Raw genomic sequence first — 16,536 nt, forward strand, 5'->3', positions numbered from 1 at the left:
TAAAATAACAATAAAAAAAAATTAAATTTTATATAAATAACAAAAAGAACAAAATACTAAAAATAAAATTTAAAACAAATAAAAAGCAATCAAACTAACAAGGGTCATAATTAAAATAAGAAGAAAATGGAGGACTACTTTGGCTGGACTAGCATATTTTCCAAGGGAAAGAGAGAGAGAAAGAGGGGAGAGAAAAAATCTAATTGCCGCCTAAACCACCATGATATAGATTATACGTGTTGTCCTAGTGGATGTGCCTCAACGTTATTCTTTGAAAGAGATGGCTATTGGCTTTTTTTAATTTAATTAATACAAATATCCAATGGTGACATTGTTGGGTAGGCTTTTATTAGAGGTAAAATAGTAATTTTACTGTGCAAACCGAAAAGGCAAGTTCTTTTAACTTTTGTTTAAATGTTGGGTAGGCTTTTATTAATATCATGATTGTTGTTGTTGATTTCCACTATAATTTGAAGTGTTATTTTCTTTTTCCCCAATATTTTTTAAGGTTTGTAGTAGCATCTTTTTCTGAATTCTAGACCTTACAGCAGCAAGAACTTCATGTAATAGAATTTCATTTCTGCCTCATTTCCAGATTTGACCATATAGCTGAAGCAGGGTTCAGCTCAGATGATGCCCACCATAATTAACAGTCACCAGTTACTATTGTTACAGTCCAAACCAAGCCTGATTTGTTCTCCATTACAAGTTGGGATGGCAGTTAATGGTGACATTGCAAGCAGTCAGCTTGTAAACGAATCACCATTTGAATTTTGAATTAATCAATCACAAGGTTTTGGAGACCAAAACAAATAGTCAGCAATTTGCTTGCAAACAATTCAAAGAAACTCAACTATCTGAAAGGGGTTATACAAACAGCCTTTGGAGAGGGGGGGAGAAGGACGAGGAGGAAACCCGGTATTTTGTTTCACGAGCACACCACACGAAAATTTAACCTTTGAAATGGTGGAGCTTCATCACACAAGATCTGAATGTATTTTAGCAAAAAGCTTGGCAAACGCGGTGGCAAGCAATATGCTGACCCAAACAAAATAAAGTAGGGGCCTCATAATCCAGTATGTATCAAGTCATTAGTTTTATGAGCTTGAGCTATGAATTGTAGTTATCAAGGCCCAAATCCCTCAAAGCATCAGTGGCAGCATCCTTGCAGGTTTCGTGGTTTACCTTTGCCCTTCTTATAATTTTCTCGATGCCATGACTAAGAAGAAGAGTTCTGTAAAGTGGCAAAAACTTAATCAAATGTGAGACGGTGACACAATTTAGTATAGCTGTCCTACATTTGGGGCTATGCCAGAGAAGCGGCATGAAAGAAGAAAAAGAAATTAAAGCCTGCCTGATGGTGTGCCACGACATAAAAAGAAAGTGTGGAGAAAAAGACTTGCCTGTTCTCTGGGTTCCTCGCAACAAGATTACGGATCATTAGACAGGAACTCCTCTGTAATTGTTGCACATTAGAAAACTTCTCCATGGCTTGGATGGCAAGGTCTCCAGCTCCAGCTTCCATAGCACGGGCTGCATTATCTGGAGATCTTAAACAGAGCACCGTAAAGATGGACATGACCTGAAAATGGTGGAAATTTAATTAAAGAAAGCAAGACAACTCATAAATGCAAATAACCGTACCATAACCACAATGGCATGTAAAATTCAAGGTGTCAATCCTTGAAATGCAGCTTGCAGTGAGCATTTCTTGAAACTTGAAATGAATCAAACCTTCCATGTGAACAGAGAAATATTCTATTTTTGGATTAATGGTTATGCACATTCAATAGTATACAAAATCACTTTTTACCTCTTGCAGAACAGAAGGGTCATCAGAAAATCTGGCTGCGAGTTGGATTAACTTATTCATACCCTCCTTCTCTACAATTGCACTTTTATTTGAATCACTTCCTGCCAACTAATCAAATAAAATTCTGTAAAAAAATCCAAAACCATAAACTATGAGCCAGAATCTCCTTGTACCTTGGATAACAAAGAACAGCAAGCTCTAGCTACAATTTTGTTGCCATGTTCACCACTGTCATCAATACATTTGAAAATGACATCAATGCCACCACTTTCAGCAATGGATTTACATATTTCATCCTGCAAATCAGAAGAAAATGAGGAAGAAAAAACTCAGACTTGAACAAAGAAAGACCGTATTTCATATCCAGCATGCAACATCATAGTACTCTTACGTCCAAGACTCTACAATGTAGGAAGTTCCTGAACATCTAATAGAGAGTATGGCTAGACAGATAGAGTGGACGAAATAGATTCATGTAACCCAAGCATGATGGGCATGTGGTGCATGAATAAAAGATGATTTTCCGACAACTTAAGTTCAAGCACAATATAATCACAACTGCAATACATTTAAACCGCAAAAATCAAATGATTAAGGCAACAGGGTTTTGACATCACATCAGATGCAAGTGAGCTTACATTAACAGCAACAGCCTTTAAAGCGATACTTGCTGAAACTAAACTGGGTGAGGTAAGGCCTGACCGTAGTGATTCCACAAGAGCTCTTGCAATACCAATTTTGGCAAATCTTCGTGCATAACCATAAACCTGGAGTTTAAATGCATGTCAGTTGCTTTGGTAAAGACATTTTCCATCAACATGTACATAAATATTTGGATGCGATACCATGCATTGCTGACAACACAACCTTAGTGCCCATCCTCGCAACACACATGCAAGTTGATTGATTAAACTGAGATTTGTACATTTGTGATGAAATATTTACTCACTTGGGATGCCACAACACGATTATCATCAGGTGTCAAGAGAACACGTATAGAATCATATAAACCTTGGATGATGCCTTTACTCTGTCTATTCAGTACTTCCAAAATAAGCTCATCAATTTTCAATTCAATCAACAACTCTTTCACAACCTCATTGCCAGTTGCTGCTGCAGCAACAACAGCAAACCCAGTATTCAATACTTCTAAACTTTCACTTCCATCCTTTAAAATGCCAACCACCATATTCGGTCCATCACTAGACCGAAACATTTCAGTACTTTGAACATCTACAAATTACAAGGACACAAACATTAGAAAAACCCACCAATAACAAATAAATACAGGATCAAGTCGTGATCTTTTTCCTATGAAAGTAAACATTGAAGATCCAATGAAACTAAAAAATATATAGCAGAAATATAAACAAAATTCCCTTTCGGAAAAAAATATTTTCTCATAAATTCACACTCCAAATTCTAAATCCATAAACCAACCATCTAAAAGAACAAAAAGCATCATCCTGTACAGATAAAAGCACATACCATGAATTAACAATGCCAATGTTTTCAAAGCCGAAACGAGAACTTTCTCTGACACAATAGGAATGTTAGAACAAATAGAACAGACCAACTCCAGCCCACCATTTCTAACACCAATGGCAACATTCCCAGATCCTTCAACACCAGTAAACAATCCAACCAACTCATCAAGCAACCCAACCATTTCATCCAAATCATCATCATCAAATCCCAGTTCCTTCAATCTCTCCAAACACTTAATCACTGGATTCTCCCTCACGTTCCCCTCTCCTGGTACACAAGTCACAATACCTGCAACAAACCCGTGATTTTGTTAATATTTGTTCTTCCAAGGGATAAAAAGGGAAATGAGAAAATGGGGTTCTTGATCGAGTTGTTACCTGAGAGATCAACGCCTTGAAGAGTAAGAGTTTGGATTGCATCTTCAAGGGCTTCAGTGGGGTCTAAACCTAGATCTTCTATGTTCTCTTTTACTAGTTCATCAAAAGCTTCTTGTGAGATTGTACGGACATTCTTGCCTGGTGGCCCCATAAACGTTTCTTCTTCTTCTTCTTCAATTTTGTGTGGGTGAGGGAGGTAAGGGTCAGTGCGGTCCGGAGCCAAAGGCAGTGTGCTTGCGCCTTGCTGTTGCAGGCTGGTTATTTTATAATTAACGTGCTGTTGTGTTAAGCTTACGACTTGTAGTCTTATGGGTGATAATTTGTCTCTACGAGAATGAGTTAGCTTACGACTTGTAGTCTCATGGATGATAACTTGTAATTCACAAGTGTCGTAAAATTTACGCGGAAACTATTTTCTACCACTTCTGTCGGATGTTCAGATGTCGTATTGTTGAAGACCATCGTTCTAAAAGGATAAACAGTTTCAAGAGTCTCTCCAGATATTGACAACATCCTACCACAGGATAGAATTTTTCATGATTTGAAGTACTGAGTGCTAGGCCAGCAGATGCATCTCTGCCCTATATTTACTGTACTAATTAAGTTAACAAAATAGTAATGTTGCCACTGATTTGAAAACAGTTAGGGTAGCTAAGTCCGCATCGATGAGCTCTAAGCAATTCCTAGGGTTTCATGCCCTCCATTGGAAAAATGTCACCACATCGGATCTCCACATGAGAACCCACGTTATGGATCTCTATACCCTAATCCACCAGCAAGAATCCATTTAGTGTCAACAACTACACAATGATTCGGGATGTAGATGCTTAGAATCTTGAGCCTTGGTAGGTTCTCTACATTCCCATCATCTCTCTGATCTCCCAAACAATAAACATCCTTTGCTGGGAAAATTTTGTCCTCTCGTGAGCAATTCTGATTCAGAAAAGTTAATCTAGTCCATGGAACATAAAATTTACTCGACTTAGACGATAGACTCCAGCACAAATCTTGACCAGGTTATTTACTGTGAAATGCTCTAAATTAAGTGCGTGCAGCTTCTTATCAAATGCTAGTTCATCAGTCCCTGCATATTTCCAAGGTTCTATTTTTCTAAGAACTTTAAACTCTTACGCATAGTAATTAACCTGTCTACTTTTCGGCCTTGTTGTGTAGATTTCCAATTTCAGAACCCAAAATGGAATGAGAAAAACATAGTCAGAAAAATTCCACAAAACACACTTCCTATCAGTTGTTGACAGAATATGTCAAAATTCATGAATAGCAATTGCTGGAACCTGGAAAAGAGCAGAAAAAAGTATTAATCTACTTATTACCTGCCATTAGCACACATGTTTTAGGAGCACTTTCAATCCTGATTAAACTACTGGACAACAGATCATCTTCTTTATTGCTTAATACTTGCCAGTACCCTCTCACAGCTACCTAGTACCTATTCTAGCCAACTTTCTCTTCGTCACATGCTTCTTGCTCTTCATTGTCATAGTTGTTATTTGGGGAAGAGCGCGACATATATAGTCGAAGCCGGCCATCGTTTTTCTGGGCTTGGATAGAAGGAAAAGAAGGAACCGCTTCCAAAGCTAGCCCGCCATCGTTTTTCTCTGCTTGAACATGAGGAAGGCAAGGAACTGCTTCCAAAATTAGCCTCCCACCTTCTCGGTGAGGAATCAGGCGGATACTACAGGGGCAGCTGATTGACCCCAGCAGAGGAGGGAAGCGACCAGCACTTGGTGAGGAATGATTTTTGTATGCTACAGACGGATTACCTCTAGTTTTAGACAGTCTCTCCTTACGCTCACGACTGACATTGTGGCTTTCACCCTCTTTACTCCAGCTTTCAGTGCTTTCAGTCCCTAAGATCTCGGTGCACATCTCTTTGCTCCTTTTTGTTGGTGAGGAGTACATGTTTATGTTTCGTGCAGAAGAATCAGCATGGCATGATCTACAGGTTAGCTTGGACGAGAGGCACTTGCAGCTTGAAGGCTCAACAATGGAATACAAGTAACAGCAGCATTAGTATTAGCTAATAAACACCTGTGCTAAATACTAATGCATACGCGGAATTCAGTTGGTTGTTAGTTACAGAATTAGTTAGGGAGTTGTACAGTTAGTCCGAACAGTTAGTTAGTTAGTTAGTTAGTTACTGCTATACATAGCAGTTGTATTGGAAAGGTGGGAGGGGAGGCATGAAGAGATTCCAGTTGATGCACAATTGCATTCTCTCTCTTCTTCTTGTTCTTCTCATTCTCTCTTATTTCTTTTCTTCTTTCTACCCTTCTTAAAGTTTCTTTGTTTTGTTAAGGGAGACCTTAACAGTTTACTATTGGAATTGTTTCAAGAAAGAAAGAAGTAAAAGGGCGAGGAAGAAGTGAAAGGGGAGTGGGTGTTGCAGTCAAAGAGTACTTTTAAGAGGGAAAATGCAAATTTTGAGTCACCAACTAAGTTAATCTATTGCCAACTTATAAGTAAAAGAGTAATTAAGTAGGTGAAAATGATTAGATTCCATCACCAAATCACAGATTTGATTCTCCAAGCAAATCTCGCCAAAAAGTACTCTTCTTATGAATTCTAGTCCTTGCAGCAATGTAAACTGTATCTGTTTATTTCCTAGATCTAGTTCTTGTAGGTTTGTACTTGTTTATTTTCATGAATTCTAGTACTTGCAGCAATGAAAACTCTTAAGAATACAAAACATAGAAGGCTATGTAATAGAATTCCTGTTCTGCCTCATTTTCAGATCTCGCCATTTAACTGAAAAAGGGTTCAGCTCCGGGGATTGATCATTCTCAAGAAGTAGATGATGCCACCATAATTAATAATCACCAGTTGCTGTCACAGTCCAAACTAACAATCACCACCCCAGACTTTTAATTAAGCCAACAAAAGTCCAGCAATAGAGGAGGAATAGAAGGCATTGATTGCTAATAAGACATGGCCTTTCGTGCCTAAACCTGCTGCAGCCAATGTGATTGGTAACAGGTGGGTTTATCGCATCGAGAGACTTGCAGACGGTAGTGTATAGAGGTGCAAAGCAAGGTTAGTGGCTAGGAATTTTACGCAGCAACATGGCGTTGATTTTACTGAAACATTTAATCCTGTCATTACATCTACAAATCTACAACTATACGAACTATTATTGCTCTTGCAGTCTCCCATGGTTGGTGTTTGCAACAATTAGATGTCTCTAATGTCTTTTTCTGAACGGCACAATCAGTGAAGATGTGTAAAAGATCGGGCTTGATTTCGTATGCATATTGCGCACGTCCTTTTATCTGCTTAAAAGCTCCACGAGTTTGGTTTCAACAACTCAGTTTCTTGACAGCATTGGTTTCTGTGAGTACCTCTTTGTTCATTTATAAGCACAAATCTGTGAGGATTTTCATGCTGATCTGTGTTTAATGATTTCTTAACCACAGGCAATGAAAAGCAGGCAGTCATTGATGTTATTCAGGCTGTTGACAAAGGATTTGCTATCAGACATTTGGGCTCTCTTCACTATTTTCTCGGCATGGAGGGCAGCACAACTCCAAGGGTGTTTTGCTTTCTCAACAATGATACTTGACGGGCAGATTGCAGCAGCTCATGCCCACTCCAATGGTCTCTTATCCTCCATTGTCCAAGGAGCAACGTTCGTCGTTAATATAGGAGCATTATGGGTGCTTTGCAGTATGCCACTTTAACCAGACCAGATATTGCCTTCTCAGTGAACGAACTCTGTCAGTTTCTTCAAGCACCAACTGATATTCAGTGGAAAGCTGTAAAACGTCTGTTGCGATATGTCAAACACTCTTTCTTATGGTTTGCTGTCCTCTTCAAGTTCCCCGCCATCTCAGATTCAAGATTTCTCGGATGCTGTCCAGGCTGAGTGTCCCGATGATCAAGAATCTACAAGTGGTTACCTTATTCACCAAGGTAATAATTTGATGTCGTGGTCTGCCGGAAAGCCATGAACAAATCAACTGAATCTGAGCGTAGAGCTCTTGCAAAGAGTACTAAATTTAAATAAACAAGGATGGGCCTGGGATCTTTTACTTGCCGGATTCGGCTCGGGTTAAATGTAATGTAGTATCCTTAAACTGGTATAATAAATAAATAAAGCTGTGTTTTCTGACACTTCCTTTGGATCCTAAAGATTTAAGTCTGGAATGATTGATTTTTAATTGAAAATATATTTAAATAATATATTTTTATTTTTTAAAAATTATTTTTAAAATTAACATCTAAAAACACTAAAAAATATTAATTTAAAACAAAAAAAAATTTAAATTTTTTCAAAAACAGAAAAATAAAGCATTCATCAGTCTAGTGCAACAGCCTTCGCCAGGCTAAAGCCGATTTTTAACTTTCGAATAGACGCGGTTACACAGAAACCCTAAACTCACTTGCAATTTGCATTAACTCCAAACTCTGAGCAGGAAAGATTGGCAAAAACAGATAAATGAAACTGGAGAGGTGTCTTAGAATTCAAGCAAGTCATAAGACCAATGAAATTAGCACCGTTTTATGTTCTTTTTGGAAAAAGCATCAGGCAAAAACCCATTAACTCCCAAAAACTTCCAATACCATGCTCGTTTCACATGGAACTTGCAGTCGACTACTTGGTATATGCTCTGTATACAAAAATAATCCAGTTAAAATATTTTACAACAGATTGTGTCGAGGAAACTGTTTTTGACCACTCTTGACTCCATTTTTATCACTCATGTGTTGTTAATGACATCATTCCAAAGGAATACACAATTTCAACAGTTATCTCCAGTTATTTACAACATGCTATACTACTGTTGTTTGTGAACATATATATATATATATATATATATATATATATATATATATAGTAGTTTATTAATGACCTAAAGGGGCAGCAGCCAATTCTCTGACACGCTGGTTGAGACGTCGTCTTCGAAATATGCCAGCTAAACGTAGGGTGACAGCAAGAAGCATAGACATATACTCAAACAGTCTCACAACTCCAATGCGTCCTGTGGTACAGGCATTGATCTAAGTCAAGAGAGTGACTATAGAGAAAGGACAGACAAACATCAAAGCCACCCAGCACAAGAAGTACGTAATTAAAAACCATTTTATTTTTAATACACAGTTTTTTAAGGTGTAGGGACCCAGTACAGGCACAAATTCGGATCATAATTTTGGACCAAACATTAGCAATTACATATTTGAAAAGAAATCAATTTATGGAAGACAAATGGGGCGAAACCATCTAGCATGCTAATATTTCCATATGAATGTCTATGGGAGAGAATAACCTATTAATTTTTGGATTTTACAACTATTATGCAAAGAAACAAGCAATATGTTCCCAAGAAAGTAACTTACCTAACGGGATAAAGTCAAAGGGTGAGGATATATAGAGGATAGCCAAAAAAATCTGCGTACAGAAAATATAATACAGATTACCCAGAGAAAAAACAATGAAGCCAGTCAAAATGAGTGTACCAAATCACTTTTCGTTTGCTAAACTCAAGCATCCATTAAGCGACCACAACTACACAATTGATTCAACATATAGACATAGATCTTAGGAGTCTTGAGTCCTCATGGTAGCAAAATAAGAAAAAGTTGCATTGTTTATCTTCCATAGATCCACTGTGTTCCCTAATAAAATTTCTCAAACTTCAATGGATGACAGGTTATCACTGTGTGGAGTTGCTAATGCAACAGCACAAATCACTAGGGCTATAAACCATAGTGATGCTCCGAAATGAGTATCCACAGCTTACCATGAAATGCTACTACATCCCTTCAAAGTTCAATTTTACATGTTCCACTTGTCTATTGCCTTTTTTCAAGCCTACAGAATGAAATAACCTCACTGGTAAAGTCAGAAGTTGCCAAACAACCAGGATGCACATCACAGAGCACCCTCCGCTACCACTAGCATTATTATGCCACTTAATTTCTTCAGCGTCTTACTCGGTTTTACTCTTGTATAGTGCTTCAACAAGGAAAAAACTCACAACTTTTAGCTAATGCCTTAACTCTTAAACAAGTCAGCTTACCATCTGACTTGTTAGTTATTCATACTTAAGAGTTATGGTTACAAATTCCAGAAATCCAAAAGGATGTCAGCAGAATATTAGCAAGAAAAGTAAGGAAGATTCGGTAAAACACAATATTATTGTGTTGCTCACAAAAGATGTCAAATTTCATGCACAGAAACTGCTGGAAGGGGGTAGCAAAAATGAGTTGTTTGTAAAGTGGACAAAATTGCAAACTCTGTTTGTGGTAAAAAAAAAAAAAACAGTTTGTAGTTTAAAATTAAAACTGAAAGGAAGATACAATTCTCAATGACTGTAGAATGAACTTACTGCAAACATGCGCATGAGCTTCTCATAAAGGAAGAAATTGTGTCCATCAGGATCCATCATTTCTTCAAGCATTCTCTTAAAGAGAAATGGCACCACATGCACTTTCTGCACAAAGAATTCTTCGATGTTTCAGAAAAAGCATGTTTGAAATTAAACATGCAGATTATACAATGAACTTCTCAGAAAACCTATAAAAGAAAATGGAGTGGTTTTGTAACTATACATGATTCAAACATAATGAAACAATGAATGGCAAAGCAAATAAGGATTCTTGCAGCTAACAATTCCACCGGCTGTTGTTTTCTAATTTCATCTCTATGTCCTGTTTCCCAGGTTTTCATGTCAGCCAGATAGAAAAACAGCCCATTTCAATGAAGTTAGATATTCCCTATGAATGTCTAAGTTGTTACAAAATAAGAACAAACACCTCCACACATACCAAACTCGAATTACTTCATAAAGGAATCTTATTCGAGAAAAGCTGGAAATAAGAACAACGAAGGTAAGGTTGGCAAAACAAATTTACATGTAGAACATATAAACAGACAGCAATCCAGCATCTCATGTAGCATAAGTTATTAGAATGGCAGTGGCTACACAAGTCACAGGAAACCTGAACTAACAGCAAACCATCATATTTATCACAACATCAATGGAAGTATTACCGTCAAATTTAGCCAGGTATCCAACGACTAACAAACAACACTAAACAAAACCCCCCAAGGTGATTATTAGATAAGACTCACCCGAGCTAGACCTCGCACACCTCCGACAAAAACATGGTTATACCTCCGAACATCTTCCAGAACTTTGACAACTTCCTGCTCTTGCTGACCATGTAACGATGCCTCCGGCGTCAAATTGCTGATTCTTGACGAGCACATTGGACACTTGCAACGGCTAGACGGCCCAGAATACTTCCAGTACTGAAGAATGCAACTACCTGATCAAAAACATCGTCACCTAAGTGCCTGCCGATTCAAGATTTTTTCTTCTCTCTCTCTTAATCCGCGAAACACGAGATATTACAATTTATTTAATCCAGGATTAAATGCCACAAACCAAGAAATTCCGAATTAATAAATTTGAAACCCTAAAAAAAGAAAGAGAGAAATACCACAATACCAGTGACCGCAGTTAGCTTTGCAAGGAACATCGAAGGTGCCGAAGCAAATAGGGCAGCAATCATCAAGAGGAGGACCTTCGCGATCCATGTAGCTAGGGTTTTTCAAAACCACCGCCGTTTTATCTTCTTCTTCCGCTTCTTGTTCAATCGCATTGTTGTCGTTTTGGGGCGTTTGTTGTCGATCAAGAGAAATGACAGGTGTTGCGTTTCGCGCACTCATGCTTCTTCTTTGTTACAGCATTTTTATTTTGTCTCTATTTTCATCTCTTTTAAAAGGAAGATTTGTTCTTGTCGCTTACTTCTCTCTCTCGCTTTCCCCGAGAAATTACCAGGAAGCTCAAATGTTGTGTTCCCGGCTTTGCAGCTTACATTACCTTAGCTTAGCTGCTTTCCTTCTGCAATAAAAGCTTAGCCCGGACACTTGACGGGCTTTTAGGCCCATTTTAGTTTGGGCCAGAAAAAAAGTCCACAGCTGATCACTTTAGTTGATTTTTTTTTTTATTATTATTTGTGAGGTTAGGGTGTAAACCATGGAATTTCCTGGGTTTGAAATGTGGTGTAAATTATGTTTTTAAAATTTTTAAAATTTTACTTTTTATTTAAAATAAAGAAAAATATGTTTTTATAACATATAAAAATAACTTTTAAAAAATAAAAAAATTTTATTTTAATGTATTTATAAACAAAAAGCATTTTAAACCGTCACTGCCACCACAATTCTAAACAGATAAGCATTGAACCAATAATCATTTTTTAATGGAAATAAATAAGAAAAATTAAAAATAAGATTAATTTTGGATTATTTGCAATATGGAGAATAAAGAAGGACGCCCTCCAAGAACATGATTCTGAATTGAGCCAAGCATGGATTATGATCCCTTCCCTTTAGTATAAAAAGTAGGAATAAGTTACAATTAATCCGAGAGGAGTGAGGACAAAGTAAGCAAAACTAAATCTTTTCGGTGTACCAAGCGACTGTCACAATATTCACCATTGTCCTTATGTTATTTAAAACTCATAAATTTCATATTTAAAAAAAAAAAAAAAAAAAACACTAGCGGCAATGCGTGTGATTCACTAGATTAATGTTGGGTTTCCCTGTTTCGGTGCCCACGACGAAACATCGGCATGACAAAGAACTTCATGGTGCCATTGTTACAGTGGAAGCGAGCTCCTCCGCCGCAAGCAAAGTAATAGGGCTGCCACCTGTTGAGAACGATCCTAAACCCATCACCACCCCCGTTGTGTCTTATTAGCAACCAACGCGGCTCTGCTCGGGTTGCATTTTAAAATGGAGTATCATTGTATTAAGTGAGATTAAACTAACCTAGAGTATCATAAATGGACCGTTTTTTAGAGCCCAATCGGCATAATTGACACCAAATGTCCAATTCTGAGATCTACCTGCAACAATCTTGTTGGGTGTATCTGTACTGTTTTGGCGACGAGGACGACGCTTGAACCTCCAATCGGTGTTGTTGAAACTATATTGCCATTGCCTGCATGGAGGCCCTATGCTTAAGGATGAGTGCTTGTGAAGGCGCTATACAAGCCATCTTCTTCCCACTCAAGAGCAACTTGAGAAGGTGTGGATTTTAAAGTAGAATCACTGTCAAAAAAAAATGATCAAATATAAACAAAAATATTCATAAAATTTTTCTATCAGTATATCACAGTGAACTTTACTGATGAAATTTTCTATCCATACATTCATCAATAAATACAAACAGAATTTTTCTATTAGTATATACCGGTGGAATTGTAGTGGTAAATAAAAAATAAAACAAAGGTCAAATAATATAATGACGTATAACTTTTATTGACAGAATTAACTCAATAGTAAAGTACGTCCTTAAATATGCCAATGAAAAAAAACGTATTACAGTGAGATTTAAAAAAAAACAAAGTGTATGGTAACGTGATATTTTTACCATCTCTTAAAAATCTTTATAAGTATAGGAGTCGATATGAGCTTGTTCCCTATGCCCCTTGGAAACTTTAAGCATGGAGTCGATAAGGATTTGTTTCCTTTGATGATGCAAACCTCGTGATCACATGGTCACGTAACCCACACGCAAAGACACCAATTCCTGGAAAGCCAAGTAAATCAGGTTTGATAGGAGTGTGACACAAAGATAACTTGTACCTAGACACCACCACTATTGGAAACGGAAAACCCTCACCCAACAAATATTGATTCGCGAACGAGAAGTATAAGGATGACATCACGAAGACAGTTGTTCTTCGATAAGTCATTTTTTAGTTCATTAGAGAACCATGGAAGGGAGATTATCTCAGCAATACACACACACACAAAGTGCGGCAAACAAGAAGTTTTATTAATTTGAATTGTCTAGCCTTACATATCTGCTTATACCCTTATTTATAGTGACTCTAAACTAAAATAAACCCTAATGGACCCTTTATGTGGACTTATATGATGCATGCTTACAATTAAACCCAAATAATATAAATAAACCTTAAACTAAGAAGAAAATAATAGTAACAATAATAAATCCGAAATTAATATCCTAAATATGCTAGAATCAGATTTGTTACCATTAAGATGTCCCAAATAGACTAGGGAATCTGATCTGAAGGTAGAATTTATTCTGAAGTCTTCTTTCCTTTTGGTAACTAGGATGAATAAGGAATCCTTGTAAAAAAAGGATTCTGAAACATTTATGAATCCTTAACACACATGGAAACTATGTTCCAGCTCATTAAAGATCTTGGAAGAAATAGGAGATTCCCAAATAAGTTGCCACATCCTTTTAGGAAAAGAATCCTAGCCAAATAGGAAGTCCACAAGTCAAAAGGAAGTAAATAACAAAATTTGTACAGCCTTTGTTGACCCGTATTGAGATGCCTTTCCGAACTCCGATTGACCTGAAATTTTAACCCAAGGTAGGATAACATGTCAGAAGACTCCACGTAAAATTGCAGCTCGATCCAACAGTCGGATTGAGAATTATGACTGTTGTCGTAAAATGGGATAGTTGCACTTTTTACGTCAAAATCCGAATTTGACCTTTTCTGGATCGTATCACTTGACCTCTTAGAAATTTTCTAAGTGCAAGCGTTGGTATGGGCATGTCACCTATAACCCTTGAAATTTTTTTAAGCATGGGAGTCGATAGGGATTTGTTTTTCTCAACTTCTTAAAATTTTTCTAAATATAAGTTCATCTTTATTAGGCTCTCTCTAATCACTTATACATTTCCCAAGTACAAGTTTCACCCCTTGTATTCCCCAAAACCACTTAGAAAATTTTAAAGTACAAGTTATTTCTCCATGAGTTTCTCCATCTTTTAAGTTTTTTTTTTCTAAGTATGAATTCCTCTATTGTTTCACCTCACCTTTTTTGAAATATTTCTAAGTATGAGTTCCTCCACGGGTCACCTCTACATACTTTTTTTTTCAAACATGGTACACACCCATACACATGAACTTTTTGGTATATTACCCGAGATTTCCACCCCTCTTCTTGTATGAAGAAAACTCGATAAATTCATCGTACTGAGTATTTTTACAAGTCTTTGCATGTAAATATCACAAAAACTTAAGAGCTATTGATAAAATCAAAGTTAACGGCCCTGAAAACCCCCCTTAAATGCTTAAAACCTATGATCTCAAACAACATATCGAAGCTCAATTGTTATGGGCTCAACTTAGAAGAAGAACCTAATGTCAATAACTCAACCTTGAAAAAGAGCTTATGGACTTAGTCTGGGAAAGAGGCCAACCCTCGTAGCTTTGGAGAAGAGCCTAGTGTCATGGGCTTAACTTAAGAAAAAAGCCTAACACTCATGGGCTCAACTTTAGGGAAGAGGCCAACACTCATGAGCTTAGCCTAAGGGTAGATCTCATTCCATTTTGGATTCTACTCTCCCTACACCTTTAGGTGTATTGAGATAGTTTATAAAATTTCTCTAAAAGCTCATCATTTTTCTATCGACATTAATGTTATGTAAGAGATAGTTTGTAAAATTCCTCTAAGAGCCCACCATTTTGCCATTAATATTAATGTTATGTACATGATAGTATGTAAAAGTCATCTAAGGACTCACCATATTTTCATCGATATTAATGTTTGTGTAAGAGATATTTATCGTTCATCAATGCATGTCAGGAATATTTTTTCTTATTAAAACTATCATATAAAATTACATTTTATCCCCTTCTCTCCTTAAAGAAACAAAACTTATTGGCTATAAGTACACAATGAATATTTTAAACACTAGGTTTTTAATTTTCATTCTTTATTGTATATATATTTTTTTCAAAGTCTCTTTTTAAAATACCATTGTATTTTCTCTAAAAGAAATACTTACTTAATTATCGGAGAGTCCCTAAATTCACTAAAAAAGATTTTTTTCAGGTATCATAAATCAGCCACCAGCCATCTTGGTTACGAAAAATTGATAAAATTATAAGAACTATGAGATTAATCGATTATCCAACACATAAAATTTGTTCCTAAACTATTTAGATTTTTTAGTACATCTTAATTTCTTTTTCAAAATATATCATGCTTAATGCTCCATTTATTTGCTGGAAAGTAATTTTCTTTTGAAAAGTGAATTCCGAGAAAGTGAATTCCAAAAAAGTGAATTATTTTCCGAAGTTTGATAGTGTAATGAAAAATAAGTTGGAAAACACTTTTCAATATTTGTTTATGTCATGAAAAATAATCTGAAAAATAACTTATTAATGTTTTATTTTTTTCAAGTTTATTAAAATAACGAGGAACAAATCTTATAAATTCACAACTTCCAAAAAATATTTTATATCAAAATAAAATAAAAATACTTTTTTAAAAATCAAGTTAACTAAGAATTGTTTTTTATTGATTAATTTTTTTAATAAAAACCAAACAGATAAAAAATTTGGACAAATCACACATCGTATCATGCATAAACATGAATGTGCACGAAGGAATCATTTTATTAAAATCATCAACCCATATAATTAAGGTAGTTTCAATGATTTATTCTGACAAGAATCTGCTTCCATGATTTTCAACGAGACCACCACCTAGAAATCAGATTTTAATTGCCAAGAAAACTCTCCTCGTTAACAAACAACGTAAAGGGAATCTCTCTGCCATCACTGAATTCAGCGCTGCTGTTGTTTTTCAAATGCGAGTCTCGTCAGCATGTTAAAATAATGCATACATTATGCAACATCCTCGCCCCTCCGCCGTAGAAAATCCTGCTCTAAATATATATTTCGAGGAGGCATCTCTAGAGCATGTATAGCTTGGCGTCTACAATGATATTAGGTGCCTGCCTAATTATGATCTGTGAGTGGGTGCGGCATTGACCTTCGCACGCAGACAAAATATGGGTTTATATAATCGAATCAAATCAATTTATAGCTGAA

The 16,536-nt window shown here is 36.4% G+C and overlaps 1 protein-coding gene across 1 annotated transcript; it reads right to left on the reverse strand.

Annotated features, from left to right (window-relative positions):
- Positions 1-748: 748 nt before the first annotated feature.
- LOC133699399 (uncharacterized) lies at positions 749-11,514 on the reverse strand. The gene is made up of 13 exons (XM_062122629.1): positions 11,143-11,514; positions 10,772-10,968; positions 10,026-10,130; positions 9,034-9,085; positions 8,580-8,678; positions 3,679-3,840; positions 3,302-3,589; positions 2,763-3,046; positions 2,452-2,580; positions 1,987-2,109; positions 1,814-1,921; positions 1,404-1,582; positions 749-1,234 (listed from the first exon to the last, which is right to left on the reverse strand). Exons 1-13 carry the CDS (start codon positions 11,369-11,371, stop codon positions 1,111-1,113), a joined length of 2,079 nt encoding a protein of 692 aa, XP_061978613.1. The 5' UTR covers positions 11,372-11,514; the 3' UTR covers positions 749-1,110.
- Positions 11,515-16,536: the final 5,022 nt, after the last annotated feature.

Source organism: Populus nigra, chromosome 7 (assembly GCF_951802175.1).
Source record: "Populus nigra chromosome 7, ddPopNigr1.1, whole genome shotgun sequence".
Taxonomy (NCBI): domain Eukaryota; kingdom Viridiplantae; phylum Streptophyta; class Magnoliopsida; order Malpighiales; family Salicaceae; genus Populus; species Populus nigra.

Bases quoted from the DNA above. Each gene is read 5' to 3' on its own strand.
- LOC133699399 (XM_062122629.1), bottom strand. From the start codon at position 11,371: ATGAGTGCGCGAAACGCAACACCTGTCATTTCTCTTGATCGACAACAA. The intron at 3,047-3,301 runs GTATGTGCTTTT...TGTAATTTGTAG, and splicing joins ATTGGCATTGTTAATTCATG to ATGTTCAAAGTACTGAAATG. The intron at 1,922-1,986 runs GTACAAGGAGAT...TTATTTGATTAG, and splicing joins GCTGTTCTTTGTTATCCAAG to TTGGCAGGAAGTGATTCAAA.